We start from the raw sequence: 23,129 nt of genomic DNA, 5'->3' as shown, positions 1-23,129 counted from the left end.
ATAGAGAAGATAGAAGCTTTGATAGCGGAAAAATATTATGAGAAAAGAAATCATTACAGGAAAAATTGAGAGAAAATATTTAAATTTAATTTAAATAGTTCTCACACATTTTTTATTAGATTTTTAAAGGCCTGCATACATGTTTGGCATATTTAAAATTTAGTATTGTAGGTTTAGGTGATTAACATAATGTTAGTATTGTAGACTTAGATCACACTTTAGTGGATTCTATTAATTATCACAATAATTTCCCTTTGAAAGGCTATTTACCTCCCTTGCTATTGTTGCAGGATGTGCCAGTTCGCTCCAAGTCCCACCTGAGATCCCGTACCCCCAGCCCAGTAGGGAGCAGGACCCCAGTCTTGAGTGCAGCACAGCTGAAGAAACAGTCAGACAGTGGAAAATCTCTCACAAATCATCCCAGCAAAAGTTAAACACAGATCATATTTACATTGCTCATCTGTTGTTGTTTTTTAAAAATCTTACTTTAAAAGAAAAATTCTTTGTGATTAAATTGTTTAATAAGGTATCACTGAGCTAGTTTAAAAAGGTGAAGCTTGGTTTTTATAAAGTGTAACATTGTACGCTCTGCTAGTCACCACCATTGTATTGCTATCTAATATTTATCCATTGTGGTTACAGTTTAATTTCATTTAAAAAACAATCAAAATGAATCATTTTAATTACTTCTGATGTTATAGAAAAACTTTTTCTCCAATCTACTGGCAGGCCAACACCTTTAAAATTTGTTTCTTTACAATTTTACTTAGAACATTTAGACAAGGGTATCACGGATTTTCTCCACTCATTATAGTTTTTTTTTAAATAATTATCTGCTATTACCTTCTACCTATAGTTTTCTTTCAACCAATTCTGTGTCATTATGCACCTTCATTCAACTTTAACCACCAAGAAAATTTGAACATGCAGCCGTACCTATTTTTTAATTTTCATTTTTAAATTCAGTCCGAAGAATTTTCATGTGACGTTTGATATTATTTGTTTTTCATTATTTTTCTCCACTGCCAAACATCTGCAGTATTTGAAGTTTTTATGCCTACATCATCCATGGTTATGATGTTACCATCCATGCATTTCATATTGTCTCTTCTAAAATAGCATCTTTAACCACAGTATTTCCCTCATGGCATTTGGCTTGAGTCCATCTGTAGAGTATTAACAGGTATACACCCACATTTATGAAAAACACTCACTGGAACTGTTTCATCCTTGTGTTTGATTAAAACTTTGTGTCCTGATTTTCAATTATTCTAACATGTAAATGGTTCAGTGATGATTTTAAGCATTGTATGTTGTGCTGTATGGTTCAATGATTTATATAAACATTGTATGTCATTTCAGTTCCCATGTGACAACTGGCTTTTGGCCTTGAGCCTTGGCCATACATAATAAAAATACTATATATTTAGTATCGTTGTGAGTCATACGTGTACAGTTTTAACTGTCAAACCCCCTTCCCATAACCATCATTGTAATGAAAATTAACATCAATTTAATGATCAAAACCACATAATATATGCTACATCATATTTCATACCATACCCTTACCATACCATCATTAGACACCAACACCATATCATATATGTAATACAGAGACTGTATAAACAATGTCTACAAATTATGCATGGCGTTTGTAATGTACCAGGACTACTCATGTTACAAACTGAATTGTTGAGTTCAAGACTTATCAGATTTTTGTCTGGACTAACTTAGCTTAACGTCACAATAAATTGTACTAGTGACACAAGTATCATCTTAATGTACACTAAATTAATTGTGAAAAGTTCATTAGAAAATGCCACTTTTATCTTGTTAGAAATGCATGTCGTCCGTGTTTTGATGAAGTTATTTATAGTTTAAATACTTGTTTCTATTTTTCACTCCATCAATTGTATTGTGTGCAATTTTCAAGACATCTAGCTAATATATATAGACTACTTCATTTTCATTTTGTTGGCATTATAAAAACTGCATTGATACTAGAAATTGTAGAAAATAGAGTAACTGTCCATTATTGTGTAAACTTTGTTGTGGGATTTTCTATATTTTATATAAGAAACTGTGTTATTTCTCCTTCTTTTGGTGCACTATAAATTGAGCTTTCTGTCATACTTCATACTTATTTAACAAGTAGATATTTTGTTTAATTTTCATATTGTTCTGATCCTGTTACAAAAATGCATTACCTAATGAACCCCATTTTTTGTAAATATTTTTTACTCCATTTCTCATCTTCAAAATGTCAAGTTGGTTATTTTCTTTTTTTTCTTGATCAGTATGTCTATATTGTTATGTAAATAATTGCCTGTGATGTTCAACGTTTTAACTACTGTAACTGGAAATTATTTCTATTGAAATAAATTCAAAAGAAAATGTTAAAGTCTACGAGTGAATGAAACTATTCAGGTTGTTGTCTCTAAAACTTCAACACTAGACATGTACTACAGCACTACCAATGATTACTGATCACATACCAGAGCAGATAATCTTGTCCAGATAAATACTTGCCTTACTTAATATTTGAGGAGTTATCTATTCACAGCTTTAGATATGACAATCTAACAAGTGGTGTTGTTTTAAGATAAAAGTTATTCCTATAAGAATCTAGTCCCATCAATTGACTTTCCAGTAGCAAGGTATAAATTGCCTCTATACATTTACTGTTCACATTTGGTTTGAGATACCAAAGTAGTGGCAAGACTAAAATGAATGGCAATGTTAGTTACTTAAAACAAAATTATTATGCAAAAAATCAACAATCATATATCACCTCCTCTGATTTCTTTACAGAGTATTTGTGTATTATGCTTGTATTGATTTATCATAGAACCAAACTGATGAGATAGACTTATTTGCATACAAGTTAGCATTCACACAGAAATGGACTAATCTCACTGCATTTTTAAAGCCATTTTTATTATGTTATCTGAATGCCTGGCAAATATTAAACTTTTTTTTTTTGAAATGATTTCAAGCTATAAAATATTGAACTAAATATTCATGCTAAAAATTTACCAATGAAAACTAAATTTGTTTGAAGAACTAAAAATGTAACAGTGAAACCAAACAAACAAAAATTTATTTTACAAGAACAAATCATATCTAATAAAAATAAAACTGAATGATATGTGAAGATAATAAGGTATAAATTGCAACCATCCCTTCATCTTCATTCAACAAGTAAAAGTAAAATCATTACATACTTTATTCTAATCCACAAATTGTACAAAAATAACTATACAATACACTTGTTTTGTTAGATCATTAAAGTGGATTTTTTCATTACAAGAATTTGAGGAACAACAATTATAAATATAACAAATGGAAAAATTATGCTGATAATAGAATGTAGCCATAACATCTATGTAATGGTGTGTTAAGAGTTCATTGTCACTTGATAGACAACACTGTCCACAAAATTCACAGAACGTTTTTTATTAAAATACAGACTCATAAAACAGCTAAAATAAATAGTACAGCTAAAATACATGGATGGCAAAAGTGTACATACAGGTGGAATGAACTAAGTGTGAGCATAAATTGCTGACGAAATTTTAAAGCTATGACAATTTTTAGTTTACATCAACAACACATTTTAATTGTAAGAATTTTGTAGAATATTAAACTGAAAATAAATATAACAGAAGACTTGTTACTATTTGTTGTAAAGCCATCAGCAAAAGCAAGACTAGAGCTTGAAACACGAATAAAATTTCTAGGTGTTGACTAAACTAAATCCATGTAACAGACACAATTTTGTATCAGCTGCCAGAGTATATTCAATGTGTTCAAACTTGACTCCGATGTACACTGAAAGGATTGTTAAAACTGGACTCAGATGTACAATGAAAGGATTGTTAAAACTGGACTCAGATGTACAATGAGAGGATTGTTAAATAGTGATGAGGATTACTAGGGGCAATATGCTGCTCAAAAACTTAGGCCAAACTAAAACTATCTACATTTTGAAGATTTTTTTAATATATAAAGTATGAGAAAACTTACATTTACAAATTGTTTTAAAATAAAAATTGTAAACATTTGAAAATGGTCAGTTTAGTTTATATTTTATATTTTTTTTTTTTTTAATTTTTAAAAGGATTAACATAAAATACTGAAATAATAGAATGCTGAAAATAAAAACTTCCAGCAAATAAAATTGCTTGCTGGATAAACGGGAATAAAAACAAAAATTTAAAAGGATTAAATAAAATACTAGCACCATAACATAAACAACTACAGTAACATTAAACAAATAAATTGGACATTAAAAATTCCACTATAAAAAATAGTGATTTATTTTCATGTGTAAAAGCAGTAAAATGTGGCTAAAAAAAGCTTTTTAAGTGCATTTTAAGTTTCATTTCAATCATTGCATTAAAAGCTAGATGTAATTAACAAGGGAAGTACCACGAGTGGAAATAAAACCAAAGTAAAAATTATAAAACTTGCAATTACAAATGTACAATCAGAGGTGTATACAAGGGGAAAGTCCCAGCCTTTCCCAATACAGGTACATTTTTTAATACTTAAAAGTTGGTCATGTGAAACACAGGAACAGTGGTGAGAATTAGCACACACAAACACAATGGTGTCAACACAAAGGCACACCAAGGATTAAACCTAGCACACACACAAACACAATGGTGTCAATACAATGGCACACCAAGGTTTAAACCTAGCACACATACAGTGTCAGGAGCACCTAGGTTTAAACCTAGCTCACACAAGACCTAGTAAACCAAGGTTTAAACCTAACACAGGACCAGGCAAAACAAGGTTTAAACCTAGTTCTAGCACACACACAGGACAAGGAGCACATACGGTTAAACCTAAAGCGCACAGAATCAGATACACACATAAGACAAGAAAATCTAGGATTTTCTTTTTAAAACACACACATGAAAATATGTGCTTGTTATAATAGAATTATTAGTATTATTTGCATGGTATTTATTATTTATTGTTACATGGGGGAGGGGGATGAAAAAATAAAAATTGTTTTCTATCACAATATTGAAGATAGGATTGTGTTTTATTATAATAAGGATTATCAGTAACACATTTATTTTTTAACTTAAAAAATAGTAAAACTTATAACTGCTTCATTTAATCACATGAGATAAAACTTAAATATTTATGTTCAAATATTGAATAAAAAGTTTTTAATAAGTATTTTATTATTTTCAGGCTTTTTAGATAATTTACCTTAAAACCTTACCAGAGGTACAGATCTTAAGCCAAAATTTCATTGTTTATTAAAGAGACAGTAGCAGAGAAAGAAAGACTAGAAATATTTACTAATAAATATTTTTACAACGATTATGTCAAGTAAAATAAATTGGATAAATTGTGTTAATTTTTTATATTAGTCCTTATTAAAATAAAATAAAAACCTGTACAAATTATTTAAATAAAATGCACCTATAAATCAAACTGCTGGCCTATGTATTTGAGTACAAAAAAACCCCACAACCTTTGATCTGGAATATTTTAATTTCATTCACTCCAATGACAGGATATCATTAGAAGTTTCATAAATACCCTTCCTACTGATTAAATTATTCTACATTTTTTATATGATAGATAATTCTTATTTTTTAAAAATGTTTAATTAGTAAATACAAACTTTATAATTTTTTAAACCAGGACATGCAAATAAAATTCAAATAAAAAAATAAAGCTAAATGATATTATAAAATACAGATCTATAATCAGAATTTTTAAAATAGATTATTGACAACATTTAAATTTTTAAAAAGGAATCCTTGTAATTGGAAAAGCATGATAAATTACTCTTCTTGAAATTCATTTTTCCTATCTGTCTGAAGAGTTTGTCTGAAAATTTATTAAGGAATTTTTTTTTCATCTCCAAAAGAATGTTATTTTGCAATTTTAAGCACTTTTAAAATTAGGACTATTCTTCCAAAAATTATAGGTGTATTCTTATGGAAATTACTGGACTATTCTTGGGGAAATTTTTATTGAAAATATAGACCTATTTTTATGGAAATTATAGGACTATTCTTACACAATTAGGACTATTCTTAAAGAAAATAATTATCATTAAAAAAGTTTTTAAAAACCCACGTTTTCTGATTGAACTAAAAAGTAGAAAATAAATACTATACATCACTATAATGCAAGCGATCACTCTACTATAAGCATTGAAAAACGTGGGGCGCCGAAGTAAAAGTTTTTTATCGGTCATTGTTAATATAAGATGTAAAAGTTATATTACTATTGATTAGATAATACTATTGACTTTTATTAGGGAGCTTGTAGAGAGTCAACAGTATTAGAAACTGTAAGAAAATCACGGCGCCCCACGTTTTTCATCGCTTATAGTAGAGTGATCGCTTGCATTATTGTGATGTATAGTATTTATTTTCTACTTTTAGTTCAATCAGAAAACGTGTTTTTTTAAAAACTTTTTTAATGATAATTATTTTCTACTTTTAGTCTTTGTCTGTTTGTTTGCATTCAAATCTTGCTATCGATTTTATCTTCTTGCATTCACTTTTTTTTTTGGGTAAACGAAGACAACTCGTAAAAAACACGTGCCTTTTCCAATTTGCATAGGTTTGTACACAAACACCGCGTGACCACCACTCAGTAAGCCAAAAGAGGGAGAGTACCGAACCTTGTTTTCATCAAATTACAATTACTGGGTTATGTCCCTTTTTCCCACGTTTTTTGTACAAGTATATAGGGGTGTAAAATGATCAATAAAATGTTTCCATGGGTCAATTTAGTAATAATAACAATTGAATATTCTATTGTCATCGGAAAAAAAGCTTCCCTGAAAATTTCAGCGCGCTAGCTAACTGGGAAGTGCCCGAAATTTCGATCGCAAGATTTGATTGGAGAACCAAACAAACAAACAAACAAACAGACACGAAAGCAAGTTAAAGAAAACGTGGGAAAAAGGTGGAAGGACACAACTTATATCAGACCTCTGGATATCAAGGTAGTGAATAAAACAAACTCATTATTTACTTAATGCAAAGGATACACTGAAACACTTAACTTGTGTAGCTGGAAAAAAAATTAAGCATGTATTTTATTTTCAAAATTTTAATATTTTATTATTTTAAAAAATCATACCGTTTACAAAAATAAATATTAAAAACTTCTTTGTCAAAGTAATTTATATGGGCCTTAAGATGAACTGTACTTCATCTGCCCTTTATACTACCCACTCTGAAAGGGTAACTAGAAAAATGTTATAAACACACTGCAATCAAAAATATGAAAACAACTTACTTGAGCAACCAACTCCTCCATTTTTTCATTGTTTTCTTTGCGTGACTCCTCTGTGCTTAGTCTAATTGACATCAAGCATGTAAATGAAACTATAATATTATACTGAGGTTTCAGCTCATATAATAACAAAGGTTTTTGATTTACCAAATGATTTAAGAGTTGTTTTTTTATCTTGAATCAAAATTTGTAACCTAGTTTTTAATTTACAGGAATGGTTAGGGGTCATCCATTTATGACGTTTACAAAAATTTCAGATTTTAGACCCCCCCCCCCCCATCCACACGCATACACTTTTGACAAACCCCCCCCCCCCCCCCCCCCCATGTGAACCTCCAAAACTTACTACCAATATACGGCTAGGGGTTTTTTAATACAGGAACTGTCGTCTTAGCTTCTCTTTCTACATGCAGCATACAAGTTTTATGTTTGTTTTAAAATGTAAAACAGTCCGTGTGGACTTAGAATAAATAAATGGATGACCCCTTAAGGTACTAAATAAATATTTTTTACCTGTTAGTTGCCGACCTTGGGATCAGATCCATTTCAAAATGTGTCTTGGCTAGCTGCTCTTGCTGGACTCGTATGGCGTCCATCTTGTTAAAGGTAGCAGTATTACCTGGAGGAGGTTTAAAACATTAGCTATCTACATCATACATCATGCTAGGTGTAGGTCTAAAACATTAGCTATCTACATGATACATCATGCTAGATGTAGGTCTAAAACATTAGCTTTCTACATCATACATCATGCTAGATGTAGGTCTAAAACATTAGCTGTCTACATCATACATCATGCTAGATGTAGGTCTAAAACATTAGCTATCTACATCATACATCATGCTAGATGTAGGTCTAAAACATTAACTACCAACATCATACACAGTGCAAGTCGTAGATCTAAAACTGCTATACCTATCTCAACATCCATGTTATTTGAGATAATAAAAAAAAAGACCACCAAAATGAACTGTTTAGCCATTAAAAGTGACATATTTTAAAATATTTTTTAAAAATCTGCATTCAATTTTCTGTGAAGTTAAATTAAATGTGTTAAATATTGGTATATATTGTTTGTACTAAAGCAAGAATTTAAGGTATTATTGACATTTAAACTGTTGCCATAAGTAATTTCATACTTATAAAATAAAAGGATACACTGATTAAAAATGAACATTTAAAAAAAAGACAACAATTATTTTTTTTAAATAAATTTCAGAGTTTTAATTGTATTCTTTACCAAATGCTTGGAGTTTTCCTGAGTGAAAGTCATTCAAAAGTTGCAAAAGACCATGTTCCATAGTTCTCACGTCTGCTACGTCTGTCAAGAAAGTGTGCTCTTTGACTGGACGATTAACTGAAGCTTTCCTGCCTAAATATATTTAAATAGCCATTAATTTAAAAACAGTTATTAATCTTTACAACATCACATGTGTTGAAATTTTTCAATACCAACTATCCAGAATTTATCAACACAATTTTTATACACTTCCGTTCCATGATTAAAATATATCAGTGTTAAAAACTTGGAAATATCTTTAAAATATGATGTTAAAAAAGGATGTTTGATCAGTGTAGTAGTTAAGAAAAAAGAGTGGTTTAAAACACTGTTTTTATAATATCTACAAGGTTGCAAATCATTGTTCATTGATAATACATTTGGTCTCCTTGCAACAGCCATTTATTAAAGATGTATTACACATAAGCTTCATTAGTAAAGATACAAATTGTGATTATGTGGGGAACAAAAATATACCTAAAAGAAATTTAGCTTAAAATAATTAAAATTTGATGTTAAGCTCTTGATTATGAAGTTTTTGCAACCACTGTACCCTTTTTCAAAAAGCACTGCTCTCTAATTCGTGCATAAAATTAAAAAAGCAAAGAAATTTAAATGAAAAATAATCACTGAATAACATGCCAAATCAATTCTAGCTACTTAAAAATATATTACACTGTTTGGTTTTTTTTTTAAACTCCTTAGTTTAGCAAAATTCAATACCACATTATTCTTGAGGTGTGACTTTGAAAGTCTTTTATTTCAAGCTTTGAATGGCTATGAACTAAACTCAAATACATACCCTGCTGAATTTTTTCTTTCTGTGAACTTTTTCTCCTGGTCTGGTTAGTAATGGTAGTACCAGAGTTATCTGCTCTGCGATCTGCTTCCATCTTTTTAGTTAGTTATTAATGTAATAATTCAACTAACACTAATAACTTTTTTTTTTTTTAATTTAAATCGTGTTGATAAATGTTTTAACTTTCATTTTTAAATCCTTCTCCTATAAAAGAAATAATCCTCTTTTCAAATATCTGGCTACATATTAAACAGTTGTTGGAATTTGTACTTAAGACCTGGAGAAGATAATGTACAAGGTACAATTATTTTATTTTTGCTTGGATTTCAAATACATTTTTAGTTCTATTCCCATTTAATTATATTACTTACTACATAAGTAATTAAAATCAACACTGTCAAAATTTAAAATGATTTTGAAAAAAAAAAGGGTCTTCTAATAGCTTTGAGAAGTTAATCATTACATATGAAAAAATTAACTTGGTTCCTAATCAAATAAAACAGAACACCAGTAATTAAATAGTATGCTTTGAAATGTGTATAAATATAATGAATATAAAACCATGCAAAAAGCTTAAATTACATTCAATTGATCAAAATAGGGAAGGGTGAATACATGCCAATAAATAAAAACTTCAAATTATTATAAGAAAATTATAAAAAGAGAAAAAATATTTTAAGATGTAATTAAGAGATGCAGAACACATCTGCTCCAAAAGTGCAATGGAGGACATTAGTAAAGTGTGAAAGGTCCAGGAGATCTTGAGCACTAACTAACCAACTTTAGACGATCTGTATCAATAATCAAAATTGATTTGTACTCAATGTTTTAACCACATTTTCATATCAATTTAAGTATTAGCATTAGAGTTGGGAATTAATTACACATTTTATCACAGAAAACCTGTTAAAATGTGTGTTTCAGTGAAAATTGTCACTCCAAGAACAGAATCTCTCTCTCTAAATATGTAAGTGAAATTATGTCTACTTGTTTAAGTGTCCTTTAGTCATTACTGCACCGTTCATCCTATTGAATTTGGGAGGGGGGGGGGGGTCGCACAGACAGTAGGGTGTGGTTTGACATCTTTAGTTCGTCAGAAGCTACCTTAGCACCCAGGATGTGTTAATTGGGTGTCCTGACTGCATTCAACTGCACTTTGCATATATGCCAGGGCAATATCTTCAAGAGTCTAGATCAGGGGTCTCCAAACTTTTCAGCCCGAGGGCCTTATTAACTATCAAATATCAGTTCGGGGGCCAGAGTTTCTTCCAGGCATCTTTTCGGGTTGGCAGAGCCCCTATTCCCCCCCCCCCCCCCCCCCGGCCCAAAGGATTATAATTTATATAGAAATCTATACAGATTTTCTTCAAATGGGTTTTGAAACAGTCATACTTCTTTTGTCTTTGAATCCAAGTCAGAAAACCGCTAACGAAACTGCGGCTGGAGGTCTTTGATGATCTCGCATGCAAATGACCTGGGGCACTGAGCTCTTGCTTCAGCCATGAAGACCTTTCACAGCTGAAAGTTCGTCAAGTTGTTCGTCTGTCCTTGTTCCAAAAACATATGGCCTTAAGGTGGGTGTAATTGATCAGAAACTAGATTTCCCTCTCTTGTAGTTTAAGTTCAAAATTTAAATGACTAGTTATGTCTGCAGCAGAGACCAATTTCTATTTCATCTATTCATCAAGCATTAAAGGCTGTGGCTCGCCACTCCATTACTTTCCAGGAAGTCACATACTTCCTTTCTTAACTTAAATATTCTGCTCAGAACTTTCTCACAACTTCATCTTACTGCTGTGTTATATGGGTGAATCTTGCTATTCTGTGTTTATAATCTTATTCTTTCAACATGTCTCTGAATTATCTATGATTGAGCCCATGTGACCGTATTAAATTCACCATCTTCACCACAGGATTCAGTAGACTGCTAATGTCCATATATTGAATTATATTGGCATATATTAATATTTAGCACACAAAGCTTGCTGCTGAATAATACAGTGTACTGTGTACTGAGTGTAGTGTGTAGGAACATTTACATTGGTTGTAGAATTTGTAGAATGCTTTTCTCATCTGCTTAATTTATCCAACCAAGTTTATAAAATCACTTTTTAAAATGTGTTTACTTTATGCCTTTATACTTTATGGACAACCTCTTGCTACAAGGGCCTTAATAAGATGGGAGAAAACAGAGAAGAGAAACGGTGAGAAACTCCACTTACAAGTTACAGCTTACAGTACTGTACCGAGTCTATTATTAGGCCTATTTTGAAACTATTTTCATTAATTTTTGTTACTTAGTTGAATCTAGATCTAGTCTAGTTAACGAAAGTTATTTGGCAAACAAGATAACCAGGTTGAAATGTAGATAATAATAATGAAAGTTAGACTAATAAATTGTTTTTTTTTCTATCAATGTGATTGCTGTAAAAAGGAATGATAATTAATTAGGGCCTACTGTTGCTGTTATAGAACTCGCTTTTTTGCGTGTACATTTTATTTTATAAATTTTAGACGGTCTGAGCTTTGAGAGGCCGGGGAGTGAGCACATAAAATTATTAAAATTTATTATTCTTACTCAACTTACTGTAATTAATAAAGGTTGTAAAATCGAGTATGTCAGAATGTTGTTGCAAGTCTTGTGTGTATTATAATATAAACTGCATCTCAACCATTTTGGTTCTTCTGTGTATACTACAGGTCATCCATAAACGACGACATTCTGTTTTAAACGATCTGCATATCGTCACACAGCGTCACAAAAAGCCAGAAACATCATCATCTAACGTGATGTCACACCTGAACCTACCATCACCACCGCCTAAAAATTATTGCAATTAAAAAAAAAGATTTTGCTAAAAAATTTTGCTCAGCTAGGTCAACACAGATCAAATTAATAAGTTATCATTGCAATTTATAACAAAACGTTTTTTTTTTCTGATCGGGTTTTTAAGCAAATTTTTTTTAGTCGTAAGTGGTTTTTTACTTCACTAAGAACAAATTACTAAAAAGGAAAAAAAAACATTTGAAAACTTTTATAATAATAATGCAATGAAAATAAGATAATAAAACTAGCTTACATTCTTCAAAATAAAAGCAGACGTTGCTCATGAAATCTCGTACACATTTTAGCGTCGAAAGTGGATGCGTGTGGGCGGTGGAGAATCGAAAATTCGAAATTTTTCTGGACGTCATAAATGGATGACCACCAAATTGAGGGGTAGGCTAGACCAGTGCACCGTCAAAACGGCCCGGGACAAAACAGCCCCGTCACAATAGCCTCGACATATTGGCTCCCGTCATATTGACTCGCGACATGTATATGCTCCCGACATATTGGCTCCCGACATAAGGGCTCACGACAAATGGACTCCCAACAAAATGACTCCGACATATTGGCTTAAAGAGCTCCCGACAAATGGGCTCCCGACAAAATGACTCCGACATATTGACTCCAGACAAATGAATCGTATGATCACTATTGGCATAAACGTAACCATTTTGTCAAACACAACAACCACACGCAGTTCAAACCTCCAATACCAAACCTCTTTTGTGGATATGAGTAAAACTGCCTCCCAATGATGAATGACCACACTTCAGCGACAGGAAAAAAAACTACACTTGTTTTTTTTATTATAGTTTTTTAAATGAAACAGGTAAAACTGTGAATATTGTTTTTGCTTTTATCAGTAAAGACCCGCGTGTGAGCAATACACTGATCTAACTCATACCTTATTGTTATGTTAAAAAAATAATATTTAAAGAACACTAAAAGCAGTAGCTAATACAGAAATGTAATATGAACAATAATTTAAATGAAACATTGGCCTAATTTTGCTGAAAAATAAATATGCTGTAAGCAGTTATTCAAAATACTCCATCTATTACTATTAAATTTAGTTTGCACTCCGCTTTTACAAACTTTCTTCATGCTTGAAACATAATATTATTAATATGCCGTTGAATTTGAAAATTACAATTAAATCTGTAGGCTATACATGTCTATATTGGGAGAGTGATAATGTCCCTTAAATGACGCTGGCCCTTTGACGGGGCCATTTTGTCGGTGTCATTTTGACGGGGCCGTTTTGTCATTGGGCGTTTTGACGCCGCACGGGCTAGACCTATATTATAATACAAAAAAAAAAAAAACTAAAACAAAGCGTTTGCTTTTTAAAATTCTCATTTTTGCCAAAAAACAAATACTTTGCGAGGCTATTTTCTTCAAAAGGATGTGATTCTCTCAATCTAAAAATAGTAGACAAATATTTTTATAAGGGATGGGTGGCTCTCTAGACTATATTTAAATAGGCTAAGCCTACTAGTTATTTACTACTACTAATGCTAATAAGTAATAGGTCTATGAGGGGTGGTGTGGTGGTGGGCAGAGTTTCTTCCAGGCATCTCTTCGGGGCACCGCCACCCCCCCCCCCCCCCCCCGAAGAAAGTCTACCGCCCACTGAATGGAATTTATATAGAAAATATATACTTTTGACTGTGTCCGCCCCCCCCCCCCTGGAAATTGTAATCCGCCCCTCCCCTCCCCCCCAACGAAAATTTCAAGTGCACCCCCGGAGAAAAAAGTCTGGAAGAAACACTGGTGATGGGGACAGGAGACTTGTTTCTTTCGGACATCTCTTCGGGGGGGGGGGGGGTGGAGCTAACCCCACCCCCCGCGAACGAAACAGTTTATCTAGAAAAATATAGATCTATACTTTTACCAGTGTCCTGCCCCTACCCCCCCCCCCCCCCCAAATCGGTGGAAAAAAAAGTTGAAAGAAACACTGCTGGCAATGTTGTAAGCTATAATTATATAATAACATTACGTGGGATAGGGGAAAGTCCAGACTGTCATAGTTTTGTGTTAAATAATATGACCACGACCACTAACCCGGAGTAATAATATAAAATTTAAATTCTAAGATCAAGATTGTTAATATAACACATTCAAAAAATGTTTGAATGGGGCCGGTAAAATTACAACCAAATATTGAGTTGATTCCCTTATCTTTTAAGCGGTATACGTCATCAGTATTGCAACTCACAAATGTGTGACTCATCATATTTTGTGTAGGGGTTGTTTTTCCGTTTGTTGAAGTGTATAATAAAACATGACCACCCCTACGGCTACTGCGAGGATCTCCTCAAAGAAACAAACTCTTGAAGATGCCTATTCTCCTCCAGCAAATTTTTTAGAAATTGATGTTTCAGACCCACAAACTCATGGTGTGGCCAAAAAGCGTTACACAGATTATGAAGTGCGAATGAAGGTACGTGTGTCGCGTAAAAAAAAGAAGTCATCATTCATGAATTTCATTTTCATGTGACAATGAATAGTCACATAGTGACATGTTTCATGTCTTCAACATCACATCAAGATTTAAGAATAAAGTTACACATCAACTGACACTATCAACACATCAGTTGTATAGCCTATCTAGAAACTAGATAAATATAATTTCAGGATTAGATCTAGATCTAGATTTTAAATCAGTATGGTCACATCACTCAGTATGGTCACAAATACTGAATTAGGGCAATTAGGGTTAGAAGAATCTAGATCTAGATTTCTCTAGATTCGGTTAGAATTAGATTTACGTGATTTAGAATCCAGATTCTAGAGTAGAGTAGTGTAGGTCTGGTGGCACAAATTTTTTTTGTTAGTCCTAAGTCCTAGATCTAGATCTAACCCTAACTCATAACTGCTACTGGCAGCTATGAGTTAGGGTTAGGACTAACAACAAAATTTAAAACGAAGTGACTACTCGGAAGAAGATTTTTCTCCCCAACGTCTCCACTTAGTTGGCAAAAGATAGATCTGCGCATGCGCAGTGACCTATGGCTAGGGTTAGGGCTAGAATGAGGGTTAGGGATAGGGTTAGGATTAGGGCTAGAGTTAGGAATAGGGTTAGGGAAAGGATTAGGGTTGGTGTTAGGGTTCTGCGGTTGTAAACACACACATGCGCAGTACCATCGAAAACATCGCGCGAAGGCAAGTCGTAGTTTCTCTCCATTGCGTATCCTATTTGACCCAACTTGCTTTTACTAATTTCTACTTTTACTACACTGTTCTAGATCTAGATTCTAGAGTAAAGTGCAGCAAACAGTCAACGAACATAGCTGCCAGCTGCTGCTATCCTCCTGTTTTTAGCTCAGAGCATCCGAACAATTATTATACTAAGTCAACCACTATTTGCTTTATTGCATGTAAATTTCTAAATACATCCAGGTCATATTCTTTTGTTTTCTCCTTCTGGAAGATGAGTTTTAAATTTTTTTAAATTTAAAGGTATGATATCGTACATGAGTCACGTCTCCCCAACCAATTAAAGATTTTATAACTAGGTCAACTATAACATGTGTAGGACCCTGTAAATACTATAGTTCAGGCTACTTAAGCAATCTTAGAGCAGAAATTGGGGTAACCACAACTGGGTAACGATTTGGGTGTATTACCCTCACTGCGACTTGAACTAGACTAGTCAAGATCTAGATGACTAGATCTAGATCTAAGCTTAATACTCTATATTTGAATCTAAGTCTAGAATCTATATTTTCTAAATTGTCTGTTTAAAATTATTTTTAATCATCTACTTTTTCTAGATCTAGTTTGTATCTCTACATACAAACATTCATTTCTAAGCAACCAGTAAAGAAAAATCTCGGATGGGCTATATGTAGCCCTGAAACTATTAGTGCGAAACAGTTACAATATAGCGTATAATGAAAATCTGGAGTTTGGATTTTTCTTGCTTTATGTGATCGCTTGCGGCACTTTACTCTAGGTTCTAATCAAAATAAATCATCTAGCTAGGCCTAGAATAATCTAGATCTACTAACAAATTAACATCACTGCCATTCCTCCTGGTTTTCTGAAGTATGTTATTGAGTGGTGATCACTTTTTGTTGTTGTTGGACTGGTGGACCTAGAACTAGATCTGGAACCAAAACTTGAGCACCTGTGTATTTTAATTAGGGCCTATAGATCTATTTGCTATCTAGAAATCTTCCAAAATCTAGTATTTACATCAAAATCGTGCAAAGCTAGCATATGGCACCATATGGTATTAGGCCCTATTTGGCACCCCACCCTCACAAAACCTCAAAAACTTCTTATCTACTTTAGCAACTACTGCTGTTCTTTGCCACAGACAAGCAGAAGATTCATCTTATGTTAATGTCTGGCTGCAGCCAGCAGAGCGGAAATAACCTCAACCCCCCCCCCCCCCCCCCCCCCATTAAATAGCTTGGGGTCAGCGCACAGCTTCAACTGTATATGGAGGTCCTTACTACAATTTTTGAAAACTTTGCTATTGTCACTGAATCTCTTATTTATTTCTATGCCCTACAAGCCAAATTAAAAAAAAAAGTGTAATTTGATTTTATTAAATATTGTTTCTTGTAAATGGTAATCCTTGTATTATTTATATTCAATACTGTTATTTTTAATTTATCTGTCTAGACAAATTTACCAGTATTTAAACTTAAAGAATCAAGTGTTCGCAGACGATACAGTGATTTTGAATGGCTGAGAAATGAATTGGAAAGAGACAGTAAAGTATGCCAATATTTATTTCTGTATTATTTTCACCTGTTTAAGTTTATTCTTTATTAAACTATCTGAATATTTACATTAGCAGTTATTTACATTAGCAGTGAGCCATATCCATATTTATTATTAATTGCAAAGGAACACTTTATCATCTAGGGTTAGTATTGTAGGTAGCGTTAAGATTAAATGTCACTTATCGATTTCAGGTTTAGGGGAGACTGCTCTAACTTTAATATGGTTCTACTTAAACTGTTTTTTTTTGTTACACATTTGAATTATGAGAGACTCAACTTCTACATGATTTTGCCTATATTATCTACTTTTAATTGTAATTTTATTTGATAGTATAATTAACAATTTATTTTTCATTAGAGCTAAACATAACTGAAAACACTGCTAGATGACCTACTTGTTTTTCACAAGATCAGAAGAAATTATGAACTTTTCAAAATCAGTCATACTTTTAGTTCATCACCTATTTTAGATCTTAGCTGTTGTTGTTTTTTCTTCCTTGCCTTTTTTTTTTTACTTGAAATATAATGTTTTGAAAATTATGTAAACTTAAAAAATTGCAAATAATGCAAGTGTTTCTCACCATTTTAAAATATTTTTCATTAACAATTTTTGCTAAATTATGTTTTTTTTACAAAAATGAATTATGGTAGAAATGTTCTTTGTAAAAAAAAAAAGACTAATAAAACTACACAATAAACAATTAATTTGCTAAAGCTACTTTATTTTATTCAACACTAAGTTGTTGAGTTAAGAAAATGTCATGTTAATGACATTTTCCCCCATGTTCATTAAAAAAAAACAAAGCTAATTTACTTAATATCAAATTATCACTTATTAAAAGTAATAAGTCTAAAATAAAATGATATATTAAGATCAGCTGAGAGGAATTAAAGATTTCATTCACAAGGGGGTTAGCATAATTTTTTTAGAGTGAATCTCATTATATTTGCTCTTGCATTACTTGCATATAAAAAATTCATTTTAATGTTTAAGATTGTTGTACCACCTTTGCCTGGGAAAGCCCTGAAGCGACAATTACCCTTTCGTGGAGATGATGGCATTTTTGAAGATGAATTTATAGAAGAAAGAAGGAAAGGACTGGAGCAGTTTATTAATAAGTAAGTGTGAGTTGGTACTTACTTAAATGCCAACCCAAATTTTTTTTATTTTACTTTCTTTAATTGTTGTATTAACTAGTAGTAAGTTATTACCTTGACATGTTTCAATAAAATAGACTTCATATTATTTACATCAATAATTGTGACAACTAGACACCCCCCCCCCCCCCCGTACGACATTACCCCCTCCATAGCTTAAGGTACATTTCTGCTAGGGTTTAGGTTAGGGGTAGTGTTAGGGTTGGCTTTGGGCTTTTACTTAAGGTTAAGATTAGGGTAAGATACAGACGTAGAGTTGGGGTTTGGTTTAGGGTTAGCTTTATTCATGTGGTTGGAGTTTGGGGTTAGGTTTAGCGATTCTTGAGCTAGGAGGATGGGGGTGGGGGTCATGTCCTGGTCCCAAATTAAATCATATTTTTACCACTTCAAAATGTTTTACAATCCACTTTAAATACACTAATTAAATTAGCTACTTAAGAAATGGTAATGTTAAGAAGTACTTCTTGTTTATTTTCAGAGTGGCTGGGCATCCACTAGCACAAAATGAAAAATGCTTACACATGTTTCTACAGGAGCCTATAATAGATAAAAATTATGTTCCTGGAAAAATTAGAACCACGTGAGGAAATCTTCAGTGGATAAATCTCTCACCAAAATTTTTTCACTGCTTTACAAACAAATTTTTACAAAAAAAAGTAATATTTACCATGCACCTACGATTATTTGCTTTGTTTATTTTAATTTAATCTTTTTTTAAATAATGAATAACTTTTTAATAATTGGCTCATGAAAAAAGAAATCATACTCAAAACTGTATTATACATTTTGATTTTGAGTCTAGGCACTATTTAATGAATTAAATTGTAATCCTTTACATAGGTAGGGAAACGGTTAAAGTTTAAAAAACAAATATGTACATTAAAAATAAAAGTAGCTAACTTCAACAAATAAGAGATAAAGCTATTTTTATATGTCAATATTGTATTTCTAATGTGGATTTGTGATTTTACAAACAAAATTCTGTTTGTCACCTATGTATGGATGGATGAATTTTTATCAAAAGGATGTACTGATGTATGCTTGTGAAGACTTTCATATTAGACTGGGTAAAGGTTTAGGATTTAACATTTTGTTACTTGCTTGTGAGTTATTCTTTGCACATTGATTTCCAAAATAAAATACTTGTACCTAAATTCTGAATTCTCAAATAGCTTAAATGCTGTTGCTTAGTTTTATTTGATGCTGGTCTTCGCATTCTGGTATTTGTCAAGCAGAGGTGTTTTTAATATTTTATCAGTAAAATAATGAATACCTTTTATTTTTAATTTGTAATGGAGGTGAGGAGAAATTGAATCAATAATAAACTATTTATATTATTTTACAAGTTTTCAGTATTAATGTACTAAAAATCTTTTAAATTGGGATTTATTTTGAAATAAATGGTAGGCTCATTTTTTTGTTGATAATAATGGATTGATGATTATATTTTTTTTTAAACAACTGATTGTAACATGTTGGATATTTTTCTCTGTATATTTAAACAGTCTTGGTCCTGAATGATTTTGTGTATTTTAAATATAATGGTTTCATTTTCAGTAGTAGTTTTTACAACCAGGACATCATTAAAAGTTATGTCCATTAAATTCTGTCCCTTTGTAATAAAGTTATGTTTACATTTTTGTATAAGTTTGAAATTTTGAGATTTAATTTATGCCTTGTATTATAAATATACAAATATTTGTTATAAGCATGTGTTGTCATGTCATATAAAGTTGAGATAATTACTACTAATAATAGGTTTGTTTTCATGAGTTTATCTTGCTTGTGTTGGTAAAAGTAAAAGCAGTTGTTAATGCTGTGTGCACAAAGCAATTTTTTTATTTTGTAGATAGTCCAGATTTGAGGTTTTGTGCAATGCTCATATTACAATATAAAGAAAAGGTTTTATTGGTGAGAAAAAGTGAGATAATTCCAGTTTAGAAAAATACACATTTTCTCATATACAGATTAAATGTTTATATTGAATGTGTCCAATTCTTTTAATATCTAACTGGTTTTATCAATAATTTCCCATAAAGCTAGGAGATGAACAAACTTAAAAAACATTTTGATGTTATATATCATTTTTGTCTTGCTCTGACAGTGGCTCATAGCTGCTATTTTGTGATGTGTTTAAATAAAAATTATAATGAAAGCAACCAAAATAAATCAGCTCAATCATGCTGTTTCACTGTAAAATTTGAAGTGCTATATTTAGAACATTCCCAATGTACCCTCTGATCCCTTTTTTTTTTTTTGTTTGTTTTTAACTACTGCACTCAACTTATGTTTGAAGTTGAAATTATTTTGGTTATAACCTATTTACAAACTTAATAAGCATATTACAAACAAAAATATTTACTAAAATAAAAATTATTTCAGAGCCATCTAACAGTTCTTTTTCAAAAAAGTCAAACAGCTAGAATTTTGCAATAGCTGTCTGAAAATATGTATACATGAAAAGAAATTTTTTATCTTGAGGTGGATTCAGCTCATAAGACGCTCAAACTTTTAAAAATAATATTTTGTCTAAAATTAAAAATTCGCCTTAAAATACATTCTGAAAGAAAAATATAGTGTTAATCCTAAAAATGCTGATTTGAACAATAAGCAACATCATGTTTCTATTTATTGAATGGTACAATATTAAAAGTTAAAAAGCAATAAAATAAAAATTTTCACAGGCATTTTGAAGAATGTAGAATTTTTAGAATGCTATAGTACACAGTTATGTACTCGTTTACAAATGATATATTGTAAACCTGATTAATACTATATTTGTGCACACACTGCCTGAGTTCTGCTGAACCAGATGTTATTGATTAGCTTTTGACATCTTTCCAATCTTCAAAAAAGATTTCTAACATTTATCTTCTATATTCAGCATGAACTATTATTGTATTCAGAAGTGTTATTTGCCTCTTGGCCCTGTGATCCAGCTTTAGTATATATTTGTTATGGACTATTTTACCTGGGATATTGTTCTGTCTTCATCTATCCTACCTGGTCTTAATGTAATAAATATTACTTTAATAGTCCATACATTATAAACATTATTTATGTATACTGAAGATCACAACTCCCCAATATTTTTGGCAAGACAAGTTCCAAGAATTCATACATCAACCTTGGCTATCTTGTTTTGCTAGGGTAAGTTTTGTAAATATCACATTTAAATCAAAACTTCTTCCTGCAAGTTACATTTAAAAGACGACCTTTTTTAGAAAAAAAATTATTTTGAGATGTTTTATAACTGGGTATCTTAGTTAAGTTTACCCTTAGGGGGTTAGGCTCCGGAAAAAAAACCAATAAGCCTTTGTTATTTATTTGTTATCTAAGTTAGTGTACTTAAAGAAATATTTTCTTTTTAGTGCCTTAGGTAAGCACGAATAAATAAAAAAGGCTCAGTTCTTTTTTGGAGCCTAACCCTTTATACTAAAGTGTTCTTTGCATTAATGTCAAAAAATTATCTTCTTTATTTTGTTGGATCATTTTACATTAATAGGTAGGCCTAGATTGTTTTGTCAAACCACTTTTTTTTTCAAGATAAAAAAAGTTGGTTGTAGAAAATTGTTATTGACTATTATTTAAAACTTTATCACAAGCAAAAAAAAAAACTTCAAGTTAAAGAACAACATCTATATTTTCTATAATTTGATAATTTGTTCAACTTTCTGGTCGAATTTAATGCATGTCTTCTTAATTATCATTATGTATACCTGTTAGTCCAATAAATCATGTTTATAATGAAATACACTTTCATAGTAATGTATTATTCTTTTCTCTTTTTTGTTGTTGATTGATTTGGAAGTTTGGCACACAAAATATTTTTATGACATTAAATAGTCTTTGAATGTATGAGATAAAGGATAAGATCAATCTGGAGACACACATTTTTTTGTTTTCAAGCTAAAATGTCTAATAATAATTTCTATTCCAATAATTGTTAAAGTCTTGTCCTATACTTGAACTAGTAACATACTGCAGCACAGATAGCTTTAAAGGTCTTGGGTGGGTGATGAAAACCAAACTAATCAAAACGCTTTTTTATTTACCTTTTTAACATCAAAATAACTCAAATATGATTTATCCTAATTCAATAAAAACTTGCAGGATTATAGAGATACATGTTGATAACAATTGTGATAGATAAGATTTTCAAATACTTTTGTTTTTACAAATTTTTTTTCCTGAAAATCACTTTTAAAAATCAAAATGTGTGCAAACAAATACACAATTTTAACTGTAAAAGCAAAACTATGCACATTTTCAAAAATTCGTTCTATCAGTTTTGTTGGTATATGTATACAGAATAACTAAAGAAAATTTTGATCAATTTTAATTTAAGAAAGTTATTTCAATGTTATAATCATTTTAAAAAATCCAAGAAGGCCATGGCAACGGCAGGACATTTTCTGTCATTTTTTAATGTTTAGACTTAACTCTTTGAGTCATAACTAAATATTATAGCATTATATTATAGCATTACGTTTAAAAATAAACATTTTGGTTTTCATCACCCGCCCATGGCCTTAAGGAAATGAGTATAGCCTAAGGGTTTATCTAATACAAATCAATTATGGTATAGAAGACAATGTAGATGAAGTAATTATAACTAAATAGAATTTATTAGGTTTGAAAAATAATATTCTATATTGTAATAGCTCAAGCGAAGTAATACAAAATATGTAACAACATACAACATGCATGATAATACAGCACTATTAAAAAGCACATAGTACAAAGTCCAGTTCTGTTTTACATAACAGAACAACTAACTTGAAATTGTTCTCTAAAGTATAACCATAATTATAGTTACTATAATACAAAAAAAAAGAATCAGTTGTGAATTTCTTAACTAAGTAATGTTTATACTATGATAATATACCTGTACAGTTCTATGGAAGGCCCATAAAAGCGATCTTTTCTTCATAAATACATTTTAACAACACCCTGTGGTCAAAGTTGTATTGAATGATCATCTCAAACTGTTGGCTAAAATTACCATGGCACCTAAGTTGTAAAGTAAGATTTAATGGC

The 23,129-nt window shown here is 31.3% G+C and overlaps 3 protein-coding genes across 7 annotated transcripts in view; 2 read left to right on the top strand and 1 right to left on the bottom strand.

Annotated features, from left to right (window-relative positions):
• The window catches only part of LOC131936956 (uncharacterized), a 63,666-nt gene extending 60,734 nt beyond the window's left edge, over window positions 1-2,932 (top strand). The window contains exon 24 of the mRNA XM_059294100.1: window positions 291-2,932. Within this exon, the coding sequence (XP_059150083.1) occupies window positions 291-434 (144 nt within the window). The 3' untranslated portion in view covers window positions 435-2,932. The remainder of the gene's footprint in view (window positions 1-290) is intronic.
• Window positions 2,933-3,199: 267 nt separating this feature from the next.
• On the bottom strand, window positions 3,200-14,479 carry LOC131936989 (coiled-coil domain-containing protein 28B). 5 transcript variants are annotated; one of them, XM_059294161.1, is made up of 7 exons: window positions 14,411-14,479; window positions 9,366-9,639; window positions 8,525-8,656; window positions 7,798-7,903; window positions 7,288-7,348; window positions 7,037-7,059; window positions 3,200-5,859 (listed from the first exon to the last, which is right to left on the bottom strand). In XM_059294161.1, the coding sequence occupies exons 2-7, from the start codon at window positions 9,454-9,456 to the stop codon at window positions 5,814-5,816; spliced, it is 459 nt and encodes a 152-aa protein (XP_059150144.1). In that variant the 5' UTR covers window positions 9,457-9,639; window positions 14,411-14,479; the 3' UTR covers window positions 3,200-5,813. The 5 variants fall into 5 exon arrangements, with proteins under 5 accessions (XP_059150144.1, XP_059150140.1, XP_059150143.1 ...); XM_059294157.1 differs by lacking the exon at window positions 14,411-14,479 and adding an exon at window positions 14,192-14,308; XM_059294160.1 differs by lacking the exon at window positions 14,411-14,479 and adding an exon at window positions 11,950-12,030.
• LOC131936988 (sorting nexin-12) lies at window positions 14,477-21,851 on the top strand. Its single transcript, XM_059294156.1, has 4 exons — window positions 14,477-14,635; window positions 16,828-16,923; window positions 17,926-18,050; window positions 18,568-21,851. The coding sequence occupies exons 1-4, from the start codon at window positions 14,477-14,479 to the stop codon at window positions 18,671-18,673; spliced, it is 486 nt and encodes a 161-aa protein (XP_059150139.1). The 3' UTR covers window positions 18,674-21,851.
• The last annotated feature ends 1,278 nt before the right edge of the window (window positions 21,852-23,129 follow it).

The sequence above is a fragment of the Physella acuta genome, unplaced genomic scaffold (genome assembly GCF_028476545.2).
Source record: "Physella acuta isolate Inbredline_101_S28 unplaced genomic scaffold, ASM2847654v3 ptg000197l, whole genome shotgun sequence".
Lineage (NCBI taxonomy): Eukaryota > Metazoa > Mollusca > Gastropoda > Physidae > Physella > Physella acuta.
The sequence above is the reverse complement of the archived record's forward strand: the minus strand, read 5'-3'. Positions and strand labels throughout refer to the sequence as shown.

Bases quoted from the DNA above. Each gene is read 5' to 3' on its own strand.
- LOC131936989 (XM_059294161.1), bottom strand. From the start codon at position 9,456: ATGGAAGCAGATCGCAGAGCAGATAACTCTGGTACTACCATTACTAAC. The intron at 7,904-8,524 runs GTAAAGAATACA...AACCTCCTCCAG, and splicing joins AGGAAAACTCCAAGCATTTG to GTAATACTGCTACCTTTAAC. The intron at 5,860-7,036 runs GTATCCTTTGCA...ATAAATTTTCAG, and splicing joins CACAAGTTAAGTGTTTCAGT to ACAAACTCTTCAGACAGATA.
- LOC131936988 (XM_059294156.1), top strand. From the start codon at position 14,477: ATGACCACCCCTACGGCTACTGCGAGGATCTCCTCAAAGAAACAAACT. The intron at 16,924-17,925 runs GTATGCCAATAT...TTAATGTTTAAG, and splicing joins AATTGGAAAGAGACAGTAAA to ATTGTTGTACCACCTTTGCC. The intron at 18,051-18,567 runs GTAAGTGTGAGT...GTTTATTTTCAG, and splicing joins CTGGAGCAGTTTATTAATAA to AGTGGCTGGGCATCCACTAG.